This window comes from Lynx rufus, unplaced genomic scaffold (genome assembly GCF_022079265.1).
Source record: "Lynx rufus isolate CCGP_SWC_20201006 ecotype Redwood Valley unplaced genomic scaffold, mLynRuf1.p SCAF_16, whole genome shotgun sequence".
NCBI classification, from domain to species: domain Eukaryota; kingdom Metazoa; phylum Chordata; class Mammalia; order Carnivora; family Felidae; genus Lynx; species Lynx rufus.
This window is the reverse complement of record NW_025814830.1, coordinates 34,084,887-34,109,618: the sequence shown is the minus strand read 5'-3', so window position 1 is coordinate 34,109,618 and position 24,732 is coordinate 34,084,887. Positions and strand designations below refer to the sequence as shown.

At 35.1% G+C, this 24,732-nt stretch overlaps 1 protein-coding gene across 2 annotated transcripts in view; it reads left to right on the top strand.

The window, feature by feature from the left end:
* The window catches only part of CDH8 (cadherin 8), a 347,905-nt gene extending 323,787 nt beyond the window's left edge, over positions 1–24,118 (top strand). For both annotated transcript variants that reach the window (XM_047079229.1, XM_047079228.1), the window contains 2 exons: positions 21,968–22,219; positions 23,625–24,118. In XM_047079229.1, coding sequence (XP_046935185.1) covers positions 21,968–22,219; positions 23,625–24,118 — 746 coding nt within the window. The remainder of the gene's footprint in view (positions 1–21,967; positions 22,220–23,624) is intronic.
* The last annotated feature ends 614 nt before the right edge of the window (positions 24,119–24,732 follow it).

Here is a 24,732-nt window from a genome sequence, read left to right as displayed (position 1 = left end):
AATGCTGTTGTCTTTAATATAAGCATTGCAGGAAAAGAGAAGAATAATCAAGGAAAAAAATACCACGATTGTGATGAACTGGAGGATTTAATTGGAGATACTGTAAGAGGAAATTTTTAAAATGTGAAAAATGTTCAAATGTAAAAACATGGTAACAAAAGCAACACAAGAATTTAAGTATCACTTCTACCTTTTATGGTGGGTATGGAGATCCTGGCAAATGCATGTTTAAAAGTAAGAATGCAGAGCAATTACCAGCAAATCCACATATGACATCTCTTGGGAGTCTTTTGGAACCAGTTTCACTTATCCTTAGGTTTTTAATATTTTCCATCTCAAATTAAAAAATAAAATTACTTTTTCCTAATAAATAAACTCTCATTGCTTCAGATCACTAAAAACTAATGAGCTGTTAAACGTCCACAGAAATTGTTTTTGGTCTTAAATGGCTTCTTGTAAAAGGAAAATGCTCGAACTCTTCAGAAGATTGGCTTAGATTTCACTTTTCACAAGCTTAAAAAAAAAAAAGACTGAATAAGCTCCTTTTTGTTATAGAAGGGCAAGTTAAACAGCAGAATCTACTTATTGAATTCTGTGAATATCAACTTTTTTTTAATATGGAATATTTTAGGAGCTTATCCTTTACTTGGAGAGATTATGTTCCCAGAGATTCAGCGGAGGTTTCTACAGTTTTTGCAAGACATGACGCATACTGGTAGATCATCCAGGTTACCACCTGGAATTTTCCTAATTTTAGGAGCCAAATATTGTCAGCTGTCAATCTATGCACAGTGTTACTCAAAGGAACGTTTTGTAGATAGGCATTAGGGTCACAAATGACTTTGCGACTATTCATCAGTCTTCAAAGAGATAGCACATGTGGCTCTCCTATGTGAATGCTAATACAAATGTGAGCATATTCTTTTTCTTTTTCACAATTTTAAATAGATTTTTGAAATACAACATACAATTCATATAACCCACCTATTTTATAGTACAATTCAATAATTTTTAGTAAATCTACAGAGGTACACAACAGTCACCCCCATCTAATTTTAAATCAGTTCTATCACCTCAAAGTAATAGACAGATGTAATGATATAGAGGCTTAAATGCCATCCGAAACTACATTTCGAAAACCAAAACCATTTTAATATTCCAGGATTGGGGGTGTTTTCAATTTATCCACTGATATCTGGTCCCATTTTCCAAATTGTATAAAGTGGCAGGTGAATGTGGGATCATCTTAAAAGAACTCCAAGTCCTGGGTGGACAGAAGGACCCAAACAGGGTAATTCTAAGAGTTCAGTCTGGGAACTTTAGAAGAAGGCACCATTTTCATCACATGAGTTCAAGTCAGAGGGGCTGCCAGTGCTAGAGTCTATGAGGAACACATGAAAAATCCCAATAAAAAAAGTACCAGCACTTTCTATCTCCCTGTCATAGGGCACCAGTAACAGATTACAGCTGTATCAGCCATGTGAAATTTTACCCTTTCCCTTGACCCATGTGTCCGTGGGCAGATCATGGAGCTGTCACAATCAGATACAGCAGATATGTGACTAGAAAAGGAATTAGAAGGACAGAGAGAGAAGAGAACTAAATACCCCACTTTGGGAAGGCTACCTTTCACTCCTGAAGCAAAACTAAGTGCAGGGGAGGCAGATGTAAATCAAATGAATTGGGAAATTCTTAAATCTTTCTTGAGATATAATTGACCTGCAACAAATACTCGTTTTAAGTGCACAGGTGAAAAGTTTCACAAACGCATGCACCTATATCACTATCACATTTCCATCACCCCACAAAGTCCCTTCATCTCTCTTTACAGTCAATCCCTTGCACACACATGCCACCAGACAATAAGGGCACTTTGTGGGGCTATGAAAATATTCTACATACCATAGAGTTTTTTGTGTTCAGTATTATGTTGTTAGTGAATAAAGCAGGTTTCTTCTTCTTTTACAATCTTTAATTTCTTTCTCATGCCTTATTTTTTTCTGTTTAGAGCCTGTAGCAGAATGTTGAAAACAAAAGAATACAACCTTGCTTGTTGCTGATGGTTGGGAAAAAGTATTCATATTTTTCAACATTATGTAAGGTGTTAATTCCAAGTTTTTATAAGATAGCCTTCATTAGGTTGAGGAGAATCTCCTACTCACTGTTAGCTGAGTTTTTTTTTATCATGAATGAATGTTGAATTTTATCAAATTCATCTACTGAAATGATCATGTGGTTTTTCCCCTTTATCCTATCAATCTGGCAACTGACTTTCAAAGTTAAGAGAAAAACAAAACCATATTCTTAGGAGAAATACCAGTAGGTAGTGTCAGAATCATTTTTTCGTATTGCTGTATTCAAATTGCTAAAATGTTCTTAAGAATTTTCCCCCGTAGGTTAATTAAAAGATATTTGGTGCTCTGCTGCTCCTCTTTGTAAGTAGTTCATGAGGCCTGATTTTTAAGATTTCAGGAATTTGGGGAGCTGGTTAATACTAGGTTGTTAGCTTGAAATCAACCATAGTTGAGGTATCGTATCTACAACACAAAAATTGGCAAATGCTGCCTATCAGTGTCTTTCTCCCTGTCTCAGAAGAGCTGGTTGTAAGACATTTAACTTCATAGCGCTGGGGACATTGATGTGTGAAGCGCCTGCATATGTTTGCAATAGTTTTTCCTGGTTTAAGTATCAGGATGATGCTAGTCTCATAAAATGAACTGGGAAATATTTCCTCCTTTTCTATTTTACGGAAGACTTGTGTAGAATTGGCATAAGATCTTCCTAAAGAGTATGGTAGAATTCACTAGTGAAGCCATCTGGGATTGTGGTTTTCTTTACAGTAAGCTTTTTAATTACTAGTATAGTTTCTTTAATTGATATAAGGCTATTCCAAATTTCTGTTCCTTCTTGAGGTGGTTTAGGCACTTTCGCATGTCAGGAAACTTGTACAATTCATCTCAGTTAAGGCAAGCATTGTTATTAAATTGTTCATATCACTGCCTCACTTCATACCTCTAATATGTAATTTGTGTTTTCTTTTACTTCCTAATTAGTCTAGTTAAAGTTTTAGAAGTTTCATTGATCTTTAGCAGTAAACAATATTTCATTTTATGAATGGCTTGTATATGTTTTAATTTACTCTTTCATTGATACTTACCTTTGTTAAACTCTTTCATTTATATATTTGGACTTAACTTGCTCTTTTTCAAGTTTCTTAAGGTGGAAGTTTAAGTCACTGATTTTAAGACTTTGTTTACGTCTAATACAAGTATTTAACATTTTATATTTCTCTTAAATAGCTCTTTAGCTCCATCCCACAAAATTTTAATGGGTTGTGTTTACATTCTCATTCAGTTCCAAATACAGTTTCTAATGACCCTTGTGATCTCTTCTTTGACTCATGGCATTATTTTCTTGTTAAGGTATTCTAATTTAATTATTTTGAATCAGGGAACATAACTTGTTTATTTCAACTCTTTTGCATTGGAACTTTTTATGGCCCAGAATGTAGTCTATCGTGGTGAACAGTCCCTGTACCTTAGAGGAAAACAAAAACAAAAACAAAAACAAAAAACCCATATATATATATATATATATATATATATATATATGGTTTTGTTTGTTTGTTTATATATATATGTATACACACACACACATATATATGGTTTTGTTTGTATATATATATACACACATACATATTTATATATGTATGTTTTCTCCTATTGTTGAGTGGAATTTTCTGACAAATAATTTAAATGACAAATAATTTACATCAGTTTATAGACTAAAACCATCAGGTTCAGCTATTCTGTCACCTTACTGTTTTCTTCCTATTTGTTGTATCGATTACTTGAGAAAGGAGTGTTGAAATTGCAAAATATTATGGAATTGTCTGTTGCTACTTTCAATTCCGTCACTTTTTGTCTTAGGTATTTTTTTTTCCCGATGGTACAAGTAGGAAAGTTTATTAAAGTGAAAGTACTCTCTGGGGATGTGAGAGCAGGGAAGCTCAACTGACAGCTGCCTACCTCAGGGGGTGGGTCTCTGTCTGTCTTATGTATTTTCGAAAGGTATATTTGATCATCACATATTAAACCTTCTTACTGAATTGACATATTCATTACTATGAAATAGCCCCCTTTATAACTGATAATTTTCATTGTTCTAAAATTTATTTTGATTGATACTAATATGCATTCCACTTTGCTTAGTATATTAATATAGCTAATATTATTACAGCTTTCTTAAATGAAAAGTTTTCATAATATTTTTTTTCCAAAATTTTCCCCTTTTTATCACTTTCCTTACCTCTCTCTTTGCATACATTCTTTTTCTCTGGTACTTACTCCTACAAATCCAAAACCCATCTTTGTGTCTTCCATTCAGTGAGACTATTAGTCTCTCCTTGGACTTTTCTCAAGTTGGGAGCTTTCAAATGACACTGAATAGTACTTTTTAAATATTAAAATGAGATGTCTCATCATTAAGACTCACCAATAATGTTGTAGAATGTGCACCAAATTTTTTCCAAGGACAATGATCCAGGTGAGTTAAATATTCCTAGGTAAGAAAGAGTAAAATTTTTATATAAATGAGTTATACTTGTCAAAGTTGTTCATTTGGTACAATAACAACAAGAATAGATAGCAATGCAAGGTGAGCACCATCAAAGAAATGTATAATAAAAATATTCCATTTGAAAGTAGGGGATATGTTGTGTATTCTTCTTAGAACAATCTTGATTCACAGTTGGAGAGAGAAAATTTGCATGAACCAGAGCATTTTAAAGAAAGAAGTGAGCTATTTACTGATGGATAAAATGCATCCTAAAATGACATGGACCAAGCTCCCTAGAGAACTCTCAAATTTTCCCCTTAATTGTTGAAATATTTGTGTTCCCAGTCAGTAGAAACACATACATGAGAAAATACTCTAAGGAAGGAAGAGGCCTCAAGACAAAAATAGAGATAGAAATCTTTCAAATGGTACCAATGATCTTGGGCTAAAAAAGTTAAAGATAAAATAGAAGAACTATGCAATTTAACATCACCTACTGTGTACACGATCTAATACTAGACATGGGCGATGTAAGATATAAACTTTCATTGGACAGTCTTCTCTTTAGGAATTGTCATCAATGGATTTTCTGAACCTAGCTCTGAACTGTAGCAATTTCCTAGTGGTCTTTGGCTTTTTTGGATTTTTCTGTGAGTTCACTGGGCTTCCTTTTGATTAAGATAAAGTTTTAAATCAAAATCTGGATTACTAAAACCGATGACTGATTTTTTATAGTAATTAAGTGGAAGTTTTCCTTAGAAATCACTTCATACTGCATCTGGATTCTATAAGAACCTCATCATATTCCATTCTGGAAACTCTTCCTCAATGTGCATCCTGAAGTCTTACTCCTTAACCTTTATTTTCTCAGTTCTTTACTTTATATTCCAACTTTGAGGTTTTCAAACAGAAATTCCTTATAAAGTATAAAACTATGAAATCCAAATATTCTTAAAAGATTACAGGTCTTCACTTAATTTCAAAGTTAAGGTAACTGATAGCTTTACATATATTAATGAAAACCACTGTTATTTTAAGTTTTATTATACACCTCAGGAAGAAAAACACATACACATTTGCTCCTCAAAGACCTTCTGACTCTTGGTTTTGTAATTAGTAATTTGGGTACAATAAAAGTATTTGCTCTGACCATGGGGAAATTATTTTAAAATGCAACCAGGTAAGTAATGAAATTGGGGTGCAAACACAATTAGGAATGATTCCAGAGCCTGAATATTATCTAATAAGATATTCAGAAAAATTCTGAAATACACACCCTAAAGGAATTATACCTTAAGATAAGCTATTCAGGATTTAGAATGTTGAAAATGGAAGAACTTCCCCTAAATTTTTATTTGTTAAGCACAGCTCTATGGTGCCAGAATGTGGAATATTTGATAGTAGGGATCTTTATATCACTGCCCAGTACCAGAAAATACTACGCATCCATTGTCAACGGGGGTTGGCAAGCCTGGAAAATCAAATAACATCTTGAGAATATTTTAAAAGACTCATCAAAAAAATCCCTTTTATTTTCAAAGAAAGTATTAAAATGAAATCATGCATGACTTCAAAATGTATTCAAATTTCTCTATAGTGTATAACAATAGGGAATTTTATCAGATTACATTTTCAATAAAAAGAGTTTGAATGAGTTTGATGTGATTTCTATTTCAGTCATAAGGGTGACCTACACAGGTATCTTCTTCTTCAATCATTTTATTTCTGCTCCTTCCATCTGTATTTTAACCTGTTAATATGTGGGTGAATTTGAGGAAAAGCAAATCAGTTTGACCTTTAATGTAAAGTCATTTTTGTATGATCAAAACAGTACTATTTCCAATACTATACAGGATGTGGATTTTAAGATTCAAAAGCACGTGCCATTCTCAGCAACCTGGGAGGAATGATAATGTGACCACTGCTTGAATGATAATTTTATCTACATAACTGCCTTCCGTACTCTTGCCTTCACTATATATTAAGACTTCTGCCCAAAGATATATGTTTAGCCAAGCTGTTTTAATATAACATATTAAACTTTAAAGTGATTCAAGGACAAACACTGGACTTCAGCTCGCTGTAGGATGCCACATTTTCTTGCATCTTTCCCTCCTTTTTTTAGCAGTTATTTTACCACTAAGCCAGAAAAGAAGGAATTATGCAGGAAAATTGCTATCAGCTGCTACCCCTGCTGGATTACAGAACCCAGAGCATAATAGCTTCCCCAGTGGAGCCTCTAAGGGTTTGGGCCAAGCCATTAACCACTGCAAACACCTAAGGGAAGAAATGGAATAGAGTAGAATGGCTCTCAGGCATCCCAGGAGATTTTTATGCAAACAAAATTTATTTGAAATGCAGATGTCCAGGGCCTATCCCCGGAAATTCTTATTCAGTTGATTTGGGGTAAAATCCAAGAATAGGCATTTTTAACACATGCAAATATTTATATCTGAATTACTGCCTGAATTTTAGAGTTGGCTTCTGTTTCTGTGAATATTTGCTCAGATTTAAGTTGATAATTAAATGGGCTTAAGATTGGAATGTCAAGATGGACCAGGTATATCAGACCCTAGGAGATAATGGACACTTTATTTTAATTAGTGTAATAATAAATATAAGATTGCTGACATATGTCTCTCTCCTTGCATTCTAGTTTTGTAGGGCTAGGAATATTTTGGACTTCTCAAGGTTCTGTTTTGTATTTTGAGACTCGTTACAAAGTGACTAACTCATATTCACTGTATTCACTATCATGTATTTAAGAGAACAATTAAAACCACTATATTTACTTTACATTTCTTTATAATCCAATCTCCATTTCATCTCTGAATTAGATACTCCCAAATCCCTAGGCTGTTCCTACAGCCTCCTTCATAAATGAAGTAATAAATTTTCAGCTAGTTACTGAAGGATGGACAGAACTTTCTTACATGAAAAGAAAGAAGTGAGGTTATTGGATGCAAGGGGAGAGACGTATAAAGTCATAAAGCCACACAGATGATGCAAGAAACGGAACCAAGAAAGGGATTTTTAAAAATGGGGAAGAATATGGATGAAATATTATTAGTTCCATTATTTGAAAGGTTGAATTTGTGCTACTGAACATTCAGGTACATATGGTCAGTAGGTAAGTAGAAGAGATGTAGGGTAACATTTTAGAAAGAAATATTGTCTGGTATTTGAAATCAAATAAGTGAACCACATTCAAATAGTTCATAAAGAGGTGGTAAAGAATGAAAATTCAACTAAGGATATTTGAAGCTCCAACTGACTTTATTCAAGAATAAATGAATCAGACAGCATCCCATGTAGCAAAGAGAAAGGAGCACCAATGACGTCCAGTATAGAAAGTTTTTTTAAAGTCAGAGAGGACCAGAAAAAAGGAAATTATTAGCAAAGAATGCACTGGTGGGCATTCTAAGGCAACATAAGGGTTCTTATTATGGACTGTGTCCTAGTGCTGACCACACAACTCCAGGTTGGTTGGTTGAAGGTCACATTCCTTGCAGGTGGTGGGGCAGGGGGGCAGCTGAAACTGCATTTAGCTTAGGTATCAAGTCTTGATTTGCTAATGTGGGCTTTAATATAGTGACTCCATTTTGAGCCCGTGGTTTTCTTGTTGTCAGAGGTTAGATGAAAACGCTGAGGGCAGAATGCTATTGAACAAAACAGGGAAGCAGAAAAGATGGAATGCCATTCTCTGTATTTCCCCATTTCACAACCAGCTGTTTTTAAAACCAGACCACAGGCCTCGCCTTCCTTAAGGCTTCTTTTCATCTGTATCTATGATGATGGAACTTTAAGTCAAGGTACATATGGCATAGTGGACCACAGGGTATGAGAGCTAAGGCAGGACAAAGGTCACAATTAGAGAATAGACCACCAACTCGCCTATGTTTTGGCTAGTTACATGCCATTTTTCTCTCCCCTTCTGTGTCAGAAGTTCTTTGAGATCAGTAATCACATCCTCACTTAACCTGGCCACCCATTTGCTCATTCAACAAGGATTAACATCTCGCCATGGAGACTTCTATATAGTGACACACATGACAAATGAAATGATGCATTTGCATTTACTAAAGAAGACGGTATCTCTGCATCCAAGGATCGTTCACTTTGCAAGACAGAAAAGCATCGTATCTGACCATATTGCAGCATGCTAGGGGAAAGTATGCAGAGGATCTTTCCTCTGACAGTGATGTCTTGTTGACAATAGGCACTGAATAACTGAGGGCAGAATGCAGTGAAGGTATCAGTGTAGATTTGAAAGAAGTTAAGATAGAGACGTGGGTGATAGCAAGGGAATGTGCATTTGTACCATTTTTGGTGGCTTTCACCTTATGTCTTATTTGTATATGTGCAAATTCAAAACATTCAAGGAGAGGATGGTATCTAACAAAATGATGATTTGCAGGGATACTTGACCTCCTTCAAATGGAAGCAGGTTAACTAGATAACAAACTACTTTTGGTAATTGCTTTCTTTCATATCCTCAGTTCTCCATTCACTATATTTAATGATTTCAGTAAGTTATATGCAATGTATACCTCACTTGAACTGCTGTTGTAAAACAGCCTTACTCTCTGGTCCAACTACCCTATACATCAAGTGTGTTAATAAGCACAAATTTATCATCTCCAGTGCAAAATGAATTAATCAGCTCCAGTGCAAAAAGAATTAATCTCTGATACCCAGTTTCTTAAATATTTAGAGAGGTCTACTCAATCAATAGCGATGTGGTGGAAAAGTCACTCTCTTGACAACACTAGCTTTCCAATGTCTTGATTTTTAATGACTATGAGGTTATTTTCTGGAATTTTCACAAGAAATTCCAATAAAAGCCTTAGTATTTTTTTTTGTTTGCTTTGGTTTGTATTTAAATAGCTTGCACACTCTAAAAAATGTTGTTTTTTTTTTTTTTACTTCTGCATAAATAGGTAAAAATACTCTTTCTCATACATGTTGATATTTATAAAAGGTTTAAAATTTCCATTCGAACAGAAACTGACTGTTGGTATAGTTTTCACTTTCTGGGGTTAGTTAATACAGGTATTCCTGAAATAAAATGAAGGTCATATTAGTCTTCATCCCTCATTCCCCAATGCCTGGAGTAAGATAAATCTTTTCATCTAAGCATTAAGTGATCTGCATAAGGTTCATGGAACATTTTGTGTAAGAGCAAGTATGCAAATTAAATACAGGGAAAAAATAATCAAACTCAGAAGACCTTGGGCAATATGATTGTATCTAGCATAGAATTTGTACCTGTAATACTTGTGTTTCTCTCTGGCACCAAAAATAATCACTTCTTGATAATTAATTCATGGTTATATTATGCTATGATATGTTGTGCTATATTAGGCAGACTCTCAGGATATGGGATTTAGATCTATGGAGTACTGTACTGAATACCTTTTGATCCTTCTAAAATACTGAATTATCATCTACAGTGGCAATGACCATTTAGTTTTTCCTTGTTCATGATAAAGGTGTCATAGAATGGAAAAACCTCCCTCCACACACTTTTCTGTTTTGTATCTTATCCTTAAGCTTTAATTTAACCTTCTTAGAGCTCATTTTCCCTTGTTTTCTGAGATGACTTTTGTTAAGATGACAGAAAGTATAGAAAATGCATTGGATTTAGTTGTAATTCTTAGCTACCAGCTGAGAAACCTTGAGCAAGTCACTGTCTGTCAAAAACTCCATTCCTCATATGTAAAATGGGAATAAGTATGCCCTTCCCTGACTCTGTAAATCACATTTTATCAGATTCACTGATTAACTTAGTTTATTAGGGATCCCAGAACAAATTACCACAAACTGAGGGGCTTAAAATAACCAGAGATATATTATCTCAGAGTTCTGGAGGCCAGAAATCCAAAATCAATTTGCTTATAGGGCCATACTCCTCTCCAGAGATTCTGGAGGAAAATTCATCCTTTTTGTCTTCCATCTTCTCTGTTGGCTGTAGACATTCCATGGCTTGATGGTTACATCATACCAATGTCTGCCTCTGTGGTCACATTACTTCTTCCTTTACCCTGTGTCCAATCTACCTCTGCCACACTCTCACAAGGATACATGTTTTGAATGTAGTACCCACCGGTTCAGCCCCAGATGAACTCATCTCCAAACACTTAATTTAATTACATATGCAAAGACTCTTTTCCAAGGAAGGTAACATTCACAGATTTCCAAAAAAAAGGACTTGGATATGTCTTTTTGGACATCACCATTCATAACACTATATTCTACACCAACTTCATATAATCTAACTTTTTGCTTTTATATTAACAATTTAAGAATAGTTTACGTAGCTTCTTATGGAATTTTAGAAGATGTTTAACTTTCACAGGCTACTTGCTGAGTCCTAAGCATAGCCGAGCTTCTGTATATTTCCTCCGCAAAATGAAAACAATGCAGATATTTATAGAACTGTAGTATTGCATGCTTATAGCAGAGTTTTTCTGTTAAAAAAGTGTTAATTCATTTAACGTGTACTTGCAAATTTTTGACTAAACATTATTTGGTGTTAGTCTAGGAACTTCCAAAAGAATTCACAATGATGTTTTTTTTTTTCTAAAGGCAGAATAAACACTGATCATTACTTTATGACTAGATATACTTTATTATTAAATATTTGGAAATTTGATAATGAGTTAATGCTTGACAAACATTGATATTATTGACATCAGGTGGTATTGTGGACAACCTAATGAGGAAAAAAAAAGGAAACAAGTAACAAATGATCTAATTAGGTAGCTCAGAATATCCAGTTGCTTGTTGCAGATTTAGTATGTTGGTACACTTTCAATGAATTATGTAGGAAGTTATAATGGTACTAGAGGAGATTGGCTTCACAGAGTCTTAGTTTTTATTAATTCATTACAGCCTGATTGTTTCCAACAAGACTTAGTGTTTAGAGTAAAAATGTATAAATGAAATATAAATGGTATGATCTTCACTCCATATTCCCAAATATTAGGTATTGTCTATACATATATTTATATCTAATTTGCTAAAAGCTAACAGATTTGGTATCTCTATTGCTTTGCCAGGCTCTTAGAAATAAACAGCAGACACAACACAATAAGGACTTAATTAAATCTCTTGTCCATACCTACTGAACAGAGTGCCATTTTCCCTTTGTTTTGACCTCCTTGCCATTTTTATTCCATTTTACTTGACCGAGAAAATGTGAAATAAATTTGCAAGTCAAATGCCAGGAGATATTTTTTCAAAAAGAGAGAATGCCAGTGATCTTCTCTTGATCTACTCCTTTTGTCATAAACATTTGTCTGGCAAGTGCCTTCATTAACTCTGGCTCCTTGTTGCTTTTGCTTGCATGTAAAACAATAAACAAAAGCCATAGCTCCATGATTTCAAATAAATGGGACTTGGGGAAAGTAAAATTTCTGCATCAGGGCAACAATAATAGATGAACGACAGTAAAACAATAGAGAATTTAATTTGCCTGCCTTATTTTATCTGGGGGAACAAACAAGGACAATGTGGAAAGAACATGGGATATTTAAATAATAACAAGAATAATGACCTTTCTTTTTCTATTAAAAATACATAGAAAATAAATGGAAGGAAGGAAATTAGTGAGGACTGTGGGAAAATTACACAAATAAAGTTAAAGAATTATCCGGGTAGACACAGTCTATCTCTTTAGATAGATTTGGATATTTCATGGAGTATGTATACAGAAATAATTAGTGCCTACAAGATTTTAGTTTGCTCAGGCTGCTATAACAAACACTGCAAACTGGTGGCTTAAACAACATTTGTTTCTCACAGTTTGGGAGGTTAGGAAGTCTAAGATCAAGGGGCAGGCAAGGTATGTTTCATTCTGAAGCCTCTTCTCCAAGCTGCTTGTAAGAGGCCACCATGTTTCTTTGTGTTCACATGACCTCTTCTTTGTGCACCCATGGGTAGAGAAAGAGAAGCATTCTTGTGTCTCTTCTTATAAGGGCACAAATTCTATAGGACCAGGACCCCACCTATGACCTCATTTACCCTTAATTAATTTCCTTAAAAGATCTATCTCCATAGACAGCCACACTGGGGGTTGGAGCTTAAAATGTCAACTGCAGGTGGGGGGAGAGGCACAAACATTTAGTCTATCACAAATGCTTACTGGCTTATTTATACAAAGAAACTTTTCTTCTAAGAGTACTAATGTTCTATGAAAGAAGGCCCTTGATTGCCAACTCTAAATGATATAAAGACTGAATATTAACAATCAAAGAAGACATTCCTCCTAAACCAGCTACAGGAGATTCTAATTCCGATTATGTGCCCCCCTCTGAATACAGGACTAAGTTATCGAATTTCAGCTCAGTAAAAGGGAATTCTGGTATGCACTCTTTAACATGATGATAGTTCACATATTTTAGATATCTGAGATGGTATTTCAAATATTCTTCTCCTCTCAGTCTTCCCTATTTGAATCTAAGCACCCTTAGTTTATTGTTCATGTTACATGGTATTAGTTATGCCCAGAGTAAGACTGACAAACCATGAATATTTCTCTTAAATTTCCATTTAGGACCTTGGGCTATATATCCTTCCCAATAGCCTAAATTGAACTTTCTCACTGACTTATTCTGAATCACATATAATTCCCTATGACAAAATAACATGAAGGGAAATAAATGTGAGACCCATAAAATGCAGCTAATGATTATTCATTCACTTAACAAATATTTGCTGAGTACTCATTATGCATTTTAAATTGGTTATTCATTACTTAAAAGTTTTTCAGTTTATTTTGGCATCCCCTGTATCGATCACATCCCTATTACTATATTATTTCTTTGTAATAAGTTCTTTGATAAAAATATAAAGATTATCTTATTAGATTGCATAAATACTCTGGGAAGGCTGGGGACGGTTAGTAAAGGAATTATCCCCCCAAAATTACATTTAAGTACAGACATAAAGAATGCATAAATGTTAATTCAAATGAGGGTTAAGGAAAGGTAGAGAGATTATGAGGTAGAAGAAAGAGCAATTATGAAAGCACGAAGGAAAGAAGATCCTTGACTCAGAAAAGGCCAGGATGGCTAGAACACAGAGGAGTGGTAGGACGGGAAGCTGGAGGATGAGACTGGGGCTCGACCATGTAAGTCACATAGGAAGAAAAACTCTCATATGCAGCAGAAATTTTAAACAGACTTAGCAAGCTTCTATCATATCAGTTAGTTGATCACTTCCTTAGAACTGAAACATTCCAAATAAAAGTGGATAAAACAACCCCACCAGTGTTGTTGTTTTTTATGAGGATTTTCACTCTGTGTCAAGTCCTGTGCTGAAGACTTGGAATAGAGCCATGACTAAGGCTAGACTCCCTCAAGGGGGTTAGACTTTACTGAGATAATACACACACTTTACTGAATATTATCTAGTTGTCTCCTCAGTGTTAAAACCATTGTATTAAAATTCTGAGACTTTAATTTTAAGATGGCTGTATTTGATACAACATCAAACAACCTCCAATAAAGAACTAATAGGTATATCTGGAGGAAAAAATGACAAACTAAGCATATAAGTAAATATTTTTATGTATAATGAATATGTTATCAGAATCTGAAAGGAATCTCATACATAATGGCATAATGTAATGTGCTGTCTGAAAAAAGCAAGCATATACCCCTACTGTTTATCTGTTCCCTACTTTACTATTTATTTGGTGTAGACCTTGTATTACTCAGCCAAGGAGTAAGAAACCCAACGGTTCCACTATTTTTGGAATATTGTCAATTTTGAGAACTATGTCTGGTGTTACTGGTCCACTTTAACTTTCCACCAAGATCTTTCTTTCACAAATCAGTCATAAGCAAAAACGAATGAGTTTAGAGTATGAAGCAAGATTCTGGAATGGAATCATTCATCCTCCTTGGTGTAATGCTCATAAGCAAAATATTCCAGGAAGATGAGAAAATAGGAGAAATCTTTAACTTATGGAAATAATAAGGAATACTGATATTTGACTATTTCACCTATTAAGAGTATCAGGCAACCAGGTGATAAGCTGAAGAGATATGTTTCTATCTCAGTGTAACACAAATGCATGAATTGGACAGCAAGTGGACATTGCTCTCCACCTGGATATTAGTCCTCCCTAGAGAATACCAAACTCTCTTGCTCCATCCTCTTCTTAAATAGATCTTGACAAAACACCCTTCTTCCCTTTCTCAAACTGTGTTATTTTATACTCAATTCCAAAAGATTTAAATTTAAAAATAAATCATGACATATATGTTGATGGGCTTTCAGTGACCACTCTTTTTTTCTCATAATTTTTTCAGTTTTAGAAAATGTATTTTCTCTAGTAAGTCACCAGGATATGTTCTTCTATTTGCTCCAAGGGGAAAAAAAAAGTAAATGCAATAAATACAAAACCCAGGAGCAGAAGCCATGAGGATGGAATAGATTATGATGCAAAGGCAACATGATATAAATTGGAAATGCATTAAAACAAAAAGGTATGAAAAAAAAGTTTTTAAATAATACAGTAACGCAATTGAATCCAACTTTAGAGGTATTGAACAGCTGTCTTTTATATGGCTGCCTTTTCCCTTTGCATCATTGCAAAGAGAACGAAAAAGAAAGAAAAATTAAGGAGGAAAAAAGAGTACAAGTAAACAAACTTGAACAAAAACTGCCTTCCAATAAAATCAGTCATCTTCATGTTGAAAGTCAAAACCTATTTTCTCTTTTTTAGTATCAAGAACAAGGTACAGGTATCCCCATAACTTCTTATGCTCAAAATTCTGTTAGAAGGTCTAGCTAGTATAGTACAATAAGAAAAAAACTAATAACGTAGGCATTTAAAACTATAACTTTCCCTGTAAACATTGCTTTAGCTGCATCCCTTACATTTTGATATGCTGTATTTTCATTTGCATTGTCTCACAATATTTTCCAATCTCCCTTTTGACCTTGCCTTTGACCCAATGATTATTGAATAATGCATTGTTTAATTTCCACAGATTTGTTAGTTTCCCAAATTTCTATTATTCATATGTTTCTTCATTCCATTATAGTCAGAAAACAAATTTTGCATTATTATCTTTTTAAATTTTACTCAAGTTTATTTTACACCCTCACATATTGTCTACACTGCAGAATGTTCAATGTGTACTTGAGAAGAGTATTTATTCTACTGTTGTTGAGTGGAGTGTTCTATAGATATCACTTAGATATCATTGATTTATACTGTTTTTCAAGTCTTCTATTTCCTTGTTTATTTCTGCCTAGTTGTTTTATCCATTATTAAAAGTGGGATACTGGAATATCCAACTATTACTTTTGAATTTCTAGATATTACATGCCAACAATATATTATGTACTTACTGTTTTATACAATTGCTTTATAAAACAGTGAAGAAAAAAGGAGAAAGTTGTGTATTCCATCTTTCATGATGACATAATTACTTTTCCTGGTCCTCTTTTTTTTTTTTTTAATGTGAATTTGAATTACCATCTGAGGTTATTAGCTTTCAGTCTGAAAGAGTTCCTTTGGTATTTCTTACAAGGCATGTCTGCTGCTGATGAATTTCCTCAGCTTGTTTACTTTCCAAGCTTCTATTTCATATTTTTTTTGTTTGTTTTAGAAAGAAGGCTTTTCTGAATATATGATCCTTGGTGGAAAGTGTTTGCTCTAAACACTTTGAAAATGCTATCTCATGTCCTTCTGGCCTCCATTATTTCTTTTCTTTTCTTTTTTTAAAAATTTTTTAACATTTATTTTTTTTAACGTTTATTTATTTTTAAAAAAAATTTTTTTTTCAACGTTTTTTATTTATTTTTGGGACAGAGAGAGACAGAGCATGAACGGGGGAGGGGCAGAGAGAGAGGGAGACACAGAATCGGAAACAGGCTCCAGGCTCTGAGCCATCAGCCCAGAGCCCGACGCGGGGCTCGAACTCACGGACCGCAAGATCGTGACCTGGCTGAAGTCGGACGTGTAACCGACTGCGCCACCCAGGCGCCCCAACGTTTATTTATTTTTGAGACAGAGAGAGACAGAGCATGAACGGGGGAGGGGCAGAGAGAGGGAGACACAGAATCCGAAACAGGCTCCAGGCTCTGAGCTGTCAGCACAGAGCCCGACGCGGGGCTCGAACTCACGCACCGCGAGATCACGACCTGAGCTGAAGTCGGACGCTTAACCGACTGAGCCACCCAGGCGCCTCAACATTTATTTATTTTTGAGAGAGAGAGAGAGAGAGAGAGCACAAGCAGGGGAGGAGCAGAAAGAGAGGGAGACACAGAATCCGAAGCAGGCTCCAGGCTCCGAGCTGCCAGCACAGAGCCCAATGTGGGGCTCAAACTCACGGACCGCGAGATCATGACCTGAGCTGAAGTCGACCACTCAGTCAACTAAGCCACCCAGGTGCCCCGTGGCCTCCATTATTTCTATAAAAATTCAGTTAATCTTATTGGAGTCCCTTGGAAGGGATGAGTCAATTTTGTCTTGCTTTCAAGTTGTTCTCCTTGTCTTTGGCTTTGAGTATTTTTACTAGGATACACTGTGAAACTCTTTGCATTTGTCTTCTTAGAGTTTGTTGAGGTTTCTGAATGTGTAGGTTAATGTCTTCAAAATTGTTTGAAGTTGTCAGCTTTATTATTTTTCTTCTTTTCTTCTTTTCTGGTATTTTTCATCCACATATTTTGGAGCCACATTTTTATGAGGCTCTGTTCATTATTCTTTATTCTCTTTTTTCCTCTCTATTCTTCAGCTTGCATATTTCCTATGCATCTATCTTCAACTACATGAACACTTTCTTTTGCCAATTCAAATCTACATTTTAGTCAGCCTAATTAGTATTTTATTTCAGTTATTGTGCTTCTTAACTCCAGAATTTCCATGTTCTTTTTTAAATGTTATTTTTAAAAATAATTTCTATTTATCTATTTATATTATTTGATGTGATATTATTATCAGACCTTTCTTTCTTTCTTTAATCATAGTTTAGTTTATTGAACACTTTTATAATGGCTTCTTAGAAGTCTGTTTAATCTGATATCTGGTTGCTTTCATGAATAGTTTCTTTTGCCTCCTTTTTTTCCCCCTTGCTATATGGGTTTCCTATTTCTTTGTATATCTTGTAATTTTTTGTTGGAAACTGGACGTTTTAGATATTATAGCAGTTTTGGATATTGACACCCCCTACACACACTGAGAGCTTAATATTGTTGTTTTTGCTTGTTTATTTGTTAAATGACTGGCTAGAATGTTTTCGTTAAGTCTATTTCCTATCTGCAATTTTAAACCACTGATATTTCACCTCAAAGGATCCCAGCCTTGGGTATGCCTACAGTCACCCTAGAATGACAGTGATTTGGGCAGGGTTCTCTGTATCTTTCCCTGACCATGTTCCAATTGTTAAACTCCACTAACTGCCAGTTGATTTCTGTATTGTTTTCAGATTGGGGGCAAGATTGCTCCACAGACTAAGCCAATCAAGTGTGGGCTCCTAGAATATTTCTCTAAGTCAGTGTTTCAGATGTGTTCTCCCCAGGCGTGTTGCTCCCCCAGTCTCTGTCTCAGGTTCTCTGCGTCTCCACTGAGGCCAAACTGTAAGCCACTCTCTCCAGAGTTGAGTTGGAAACTATGATGTGTTTCTCTGAATGAAGCCTCTGTTTTAGATGATGAGCACTTGGTGCTGGGTGGGGGTGGGGGGTGGATGTGGAGTAACCTCAAGTTTTTTGCCTTGTCCTTCCCAGTGTGTAACCAGTGCCTGATAGGCTAGGGCAAGGGTAACTGAGGCCCTATATCCCCAGGGGAACCCTTCCCAGGGAGAGTTTCTGTCTCACAAGCAAGGGCTGTGAGAAAGAAAGGAACCCTCTTTTGGCTGCACTCACTTGAAATTTAGTTTCAATAATATAGTAGGATGAGACTGCTCACGCCCTGTATCTCCTGCTAAGACAGTTCTTTAACTGTCTTAGCTGAGGGGACAGGGAGCCCTATGTTCTTGGCTGAACCAGTATAGAGTGGATTATCCATCTCACAGAGCTGGGAGAAAGTGGGTTCTACTTCACACATGAGTCTCATCATTCTTACCAACCTTTGGTAGATTGCCCTGGATAAATGTTTCTTCATTTGCTGCTTGCCTCCAGGACCATTTCCAGAGATGTTAAATGGTCTTCCTTTTATAATCACCATTTTCACTAGGGAACAGTTCTGTGGAGCTCCTCACATCATTGTCTTTCTGAAGTGGAACTCTGTGATGAGAATATTACTTTTATAAATAAAGAAAAGTTTACAAGATTGCTAGAATTAAAATCAATGCATAAAACAATTACACTTTACACACTAGCAACAATGATCAGAAAGTGCACTTTTAAAATATTAATATCACTTTGCAGTTTGATAATATTACCAAAGCAACAAAAGATATACAGTACCAATATTAAATCTAACAAAAGATGTGAAATTCTCTTGTAGCTAAAAGTTAAAAATTACATGTTTAGTGATATATATTAAAGAAAATAAGGAAACTATGGTCTTGAAATGGAAGACTAAAGACAGTAAAGGTGATGCCAATTCTCTCAAAGTTGATTTATATTTTAACATAATTTCTACTAAAGTTCTTATAGGGATTTTCATACAATTTGCTAATCTGATTCTATAATTGTCAGAGATTAGCAAATGAACAATAATAGCCATGATACTCGTAAAGAAGAACATGAAAGGGAAATTAATCTAATAAACATCAGGATTTATTATGAAGTTTGTATACATAAAAGTGTATTACTGATGCAGATTTATAAAAACAGAGCATTGGGAACATAATAGCTCCTAAAAGGGTGAGGGTGCACAAAAGTTTGATTTGTGAGAAACTGAGAGTTGAAGAGCAGTGAGTAAAGGATAAGTTACTCAATAATTAACCTTGGGGAAATCAATTACCAGTAAAGAAAGAAAGAAACACACACACACACACACACACACACACACACACACATACACACACACACACACACACAATTCCATACAATCACCTAAATGTGACAGATGGCATTATAAATATATTTCATGTAATTTACTTTTAAAAACTCAGTTTAGAAGCACAAACCTAAAAGAGATTGATAAAACTGACTATATTAAATTAAAACTTTCATGAAATTAAAAGGCACCATAAGTCTTAAAGAAACTAACCACAACTTCATAAAAGATATTTGCCACATGTAGATTTTTTTTAATGTATTTCAAATGCAGGAATTTGAACTGTGTGAAACTGCTGATACTTGTTTTTTTTTAAAGTGTACAATAATGACAATTTCATTTGGCATAATAAAATAAATCCATAATAAATATAAACACCAATCAGAAATAGTTGTTGTTGTTTTTTTTTTAAAGGAGAAAAATGAATAGACAAATAGGGAATTGACTTGCCTGGAGGTAGCAGGTAAAATTTGCCAAAAATGACTCATAGACTTCCTTTACTCAGATAATAATTTTCATTATCTAGGACGGGAATAACAAATGCAAATGCAAGGAATAGTAAACACTGTAAGTTTAGTGGTGGACTCACTAATGCTTTTATACGTATTAAAGAGCATAGTTTTTTTCGACACTGAGCAATATTCCTGCTGCAGTTTCTAAATTATCAGTATAGATTGTTTTAAAGAGAGAATATGCAAAAATAGTTTCCCATATAAATAATGTCAACCACAAAAAGGCAAAAGTCTCATTGTAATTTTATTAATTGCATCTTGAAGAACAATTCCCATCTTCTGTTTTGAACTATGGTATATGAAATCATCCACAAATGTTCCTTGCACTAATTAACTGTACTCCAACTTGTCACACATTTTCTGAAAATATAACATAACTATATATTCTGTATCTGTTTTGAGATAATGTTCTCCCATTTTTTAGCTTAGTGGTATTTCCCTCCATGTCTTGGAAATAAAGATAACTGGATCATTTGGTACACCACTACTTAACTCTATTAGAGAACTCTTTTCAGTCTTCAACTACTAATGAGGCACAACGAAAAGAAATTTACAAAAAATAATGTTACTCAATTTGAGTGTTTTCCTATTTGCTTACTAGCAAGGCATTAGAGATCCATTTATATCTTAAACAAAACAAAAATAAATATAATTTATACATCTATTTTGGGGAATGGCCATCTTTTTTTTTTTTTTTAATTCTGGAATAGCACTATATGGTACAGAAAATTTAACACATTCATTTAAAGTCATTTGAGTAGAATATGTGTTCATGTATTTGAGTGTTCTGGAAGCCAGAAGGACATTAATGACCAAGAATTGGACAACAATGGTTTGGAATCCCTGCTTATTATGCAACAATGAGGTAGCCAGGTATTCTAGGGTCTACAAACTTGCCAATATGTGAAAAAAATCTGAACTGAAATAATCCTTTTGCTCAAATAATATTATACACGTTATCTGAAATTGTTTATTTGCTTCCATGTAGAATATAAAAAGGAAAATATGTTCCCATTTTGAATAGATATATATCTTTCATTAATCAAAAGGAGAAAACAATAATTAATATATACAATATGACTATACTTTATGAGCTGGGCATGAATGACTACAAAGTTTTATTTTGAGGGGTGAAATTTTGAGAACCATAGGGCTAGCATGGGTTCAATTACTCTTCGCTGACAAGTTTTACCCTGAACTGAAATGAACCCTTCAGTACATCTTAATTGTCTTGAAATCTTGCTCTAGATAACAAATATATCTCTCCATATAATCGACTGATACATGTAAAATGGAGCATTTGCTCCAATGACTTTTCCATTTATTCTTTTTTGCGTAACCACTATAGGTCTTCTCTACAGAATTTTAATATATGTGGCATATCTCCTCCAATTGGCAGTAAATGGGACTTTTGTTAGTTTAAATGCTCAAGGGCGTGAATGACTCTTTTTAGATACCTGTGGGAGACAACAGAGTGCATTGTTTTATATGCCATATCGTCATATACTGTATCTTTCAAAGCAGAATTTCTCAAACATGCCTTTCAAATGTGGTCCAATTCTGTTCAGTCAATTTTGCATTATCAGGATAAATGAGGGAAAAAATAAACTTATTTATGGAAACATGGGTTAAATTGTGTCTTCTGAAAGGACACTTGAAGATTATTTTTATAAAAGAAATATTTTGCATTTACAAAGTGATGGTAAAATTTCATTAATTCATGGTGGGGGCCCATTTATTAAATTTGCAGGGCATGGATGTTTTGGTCCATGTCAATTGGGGAGGTGGGGAAGGGGGAGGGGGAAAGAATCTAGCTGGTCTAGTGCAGTTGGGATTGTCTTGAGTTTTCCAGAAGATTTATGAACTAGAAAAACAAGTGTTGTTTGGGCAGCCATTTGGAAATGATGCAAACTATTGTAATTTTCACTTTTTCCAGATAATTCCCTCAGCATTTTGGCAAAGCATAACGGATTCAACCGCCAGAAGCAAGAAGTCTATCTTTTACCAATCATAATCAGTGATAGTGGGAATCCTCCTCTGAGCAGCACCAGCACCCTGACCATCCGGGTCTGTGGCTGTAGCAGTGATGGTGTTGTCCAGTCTTGTAATGTTGAAGCTTATGTCCTTCCGATTGGACTCAGTATGGGCGCCTTAATTGCTATATTAGCATGCATCATTTTGCTGCTAGGTACGTATTTCCTTCACAGCTTAATGGTCACCATTTTTCTGGTTCATAAATAACTTAAATAAGGACAGCAAACCCGAACCCCAGTCAGGTATCAGCATTCTTCTGGGGAAAAGGAACTTTCTTGCACTTCTCCAAGCTTTGAAGTTACCAAGTAGGGGTGAAGGAAGAAAAGTGCCACGATAGCCAATGTCCAATTGGAGAGGACAATCCAGTGCCTTTTTCAATCCCATTACCAGTGAAAAGACAAACTACTTCTAATGGTGGTGGAAGTGGGGACAGACCTTTATGTGGTTACAACAGCATCTACCATATAAGAAGGCCTGCAGATCTGATGTACACCAGTTTACTGTAATGGGAGGCTCTCGTGTGTCCATAATACTCTTTTCTCTAAAGGATGTATACATTGCGTTGCTGAGTTCAGCCAAACACACAGTTTGGTCAGACTAAAAGATAACAAACAAGCAAACAACAAAATATTTTTCAAAATTACACCGTGTTCTTCAGCTATTTTTCTGGATATTAAAATCAACTTAAAATGAAGATTGAAAATGAAGGAAAGTTTTTTTTTTTGGTAACTTTTCCATTAAAAATTTCTAATTATAAAAACAACATTAGAGACTAGAAAGATATATAAGAAGAAAATTATGTCTTATCCTGTCCTTAAGTAAAGGATATGGCAGTTACTACCTTTCCAGTCACATCCGTTCTATTCACCCACTGCCTGGATTAACATTTCTAGACATATTTTACCCTGTGAACCCTAGTTTGGTTTGGCTGGCTTTGCCTGTTGGGTATGTATTCCTTTCCTTTTGCCTACCTTTAGGCGTATCTTCCCAGATGGAGAAGCCCCAGCTTCCTTATAAGGCAAGAAATTGCGTATGCCAATTTGACATTCATCTTGATATATCACTTCATCTGTGAGTGAACATTATTTGATTGGAGAGAGTCTTGAAGAGCTGATAAAACACAAGATATTCTAGATATGATTTACTCTGCTACTTTTTCTTTATCGAAGAAGGACATGGAATCAAAGGATATTAAATAACTTGCCCAAGAGCCACAGCAAGTTAATTATTTTTATCTTTGCTGTTTTCTATTGTGTGCCATTTATTCTAGAGCTCGTAACAGTCTTACATGCAGCTTTCACCATGGATAGATGCAAATTAATTCTTTTAACCCAACTTCATCACCACTTAATAAACAGAAGCAACCTGGAATAATACTCACTCAGAATTCAATAACCCATCTTTCAGAAAGGTGTTTAATTTAATTCCCAAGTGAATTGTATTAAGGCTATATGCTGGCAAGTTTCTACACAACGCCTCTCTCTCGTAACATACATGATATGTTGCTTGTGAAATTATTTGCAAATTGAGCTAACTGTTATTTCACATTTTTCCTACAGTAATTGTGGTGCTGTTTGTGACTCTGCGGCGACATAAAAACGAGCCATTAATTATTAAAGATGATGAAGACGTACGAGAAAACATCATTCGCTATGATGATGAGGGAGGAGGAGAGGAAGATACAGAGGCTTTTGATATTGCAACTTTACAAAACCCAGATGGAATTAATGGATTTTTACCTCGTAAGGATATTAAACCAGATTTGCAGTTCATGCCAAGGCAAGGGCTTGCTCCTGTTCCGAATGGTGTTGATGTTGATGAATTCATAAATGTGCGGCTACACGAGGCAGATAATGACCCAACTGCCCCGCCATATGACTCCATTCAGATTTATGGCTATGAAGGCCGAGGGTCTGTGGCTGGGTCCCTCAGCTCCCTGGAGTCCAGCACCTCAGACTCAGACCAGAATTTTGACTACCTCAGTGACTGGGGTCCCCGCTTTAAGAGACTGGGAGAACTCTACTCTGTTGGTGAAAGTGACAAAGAAACTTGACAGTGGATTATGAATTAATCAGTGGAACTGAGCATTCTGTAATATTCTAGGGTCACACCCCTTAGATACAACCAATGTGGCTATTTGTTTTAGAGGCAAGTTTAGCACCAATCATCTATAAACTCAACTACATTTCAATGTTGAACCAAAAATTAATAATAAAAAGCATATGTTAGGAGGTTATAAATCTTGTGGAGTGTGAATTAAAGTATGTGGAGTCTCTAGAAGTCTTTGGATATTTGATATTTACTTAGCCACCACAGACAAAGATTGGGATCCTGGCTAATCCTTAGAGAGATGGTTAAAAAGAGGAAAAAATCAAAATTAAAAGGTGCTTTCTTAGAAAAATGGACCTGCAAGAAATGTGCTGCTGATATGTGTCTTCTGCAAGGATTTTTATAAATGCAAATGGTTTTTTCCCCTTCACCAATAAGGATTCCGCCACAAACGATAAAGCAATACTTGGTCTGCTGTACGTTATGACTTTCTGGAGTTTTGGGAGGCCTCCTAGATTATACGGTACGGTGACCGCACATTGTACATAACTGTTGGCCCCACTCATCAGAGACTGAATAGCATCTTTAAATATTGTGTCGAGCCTTAAAATATTCACA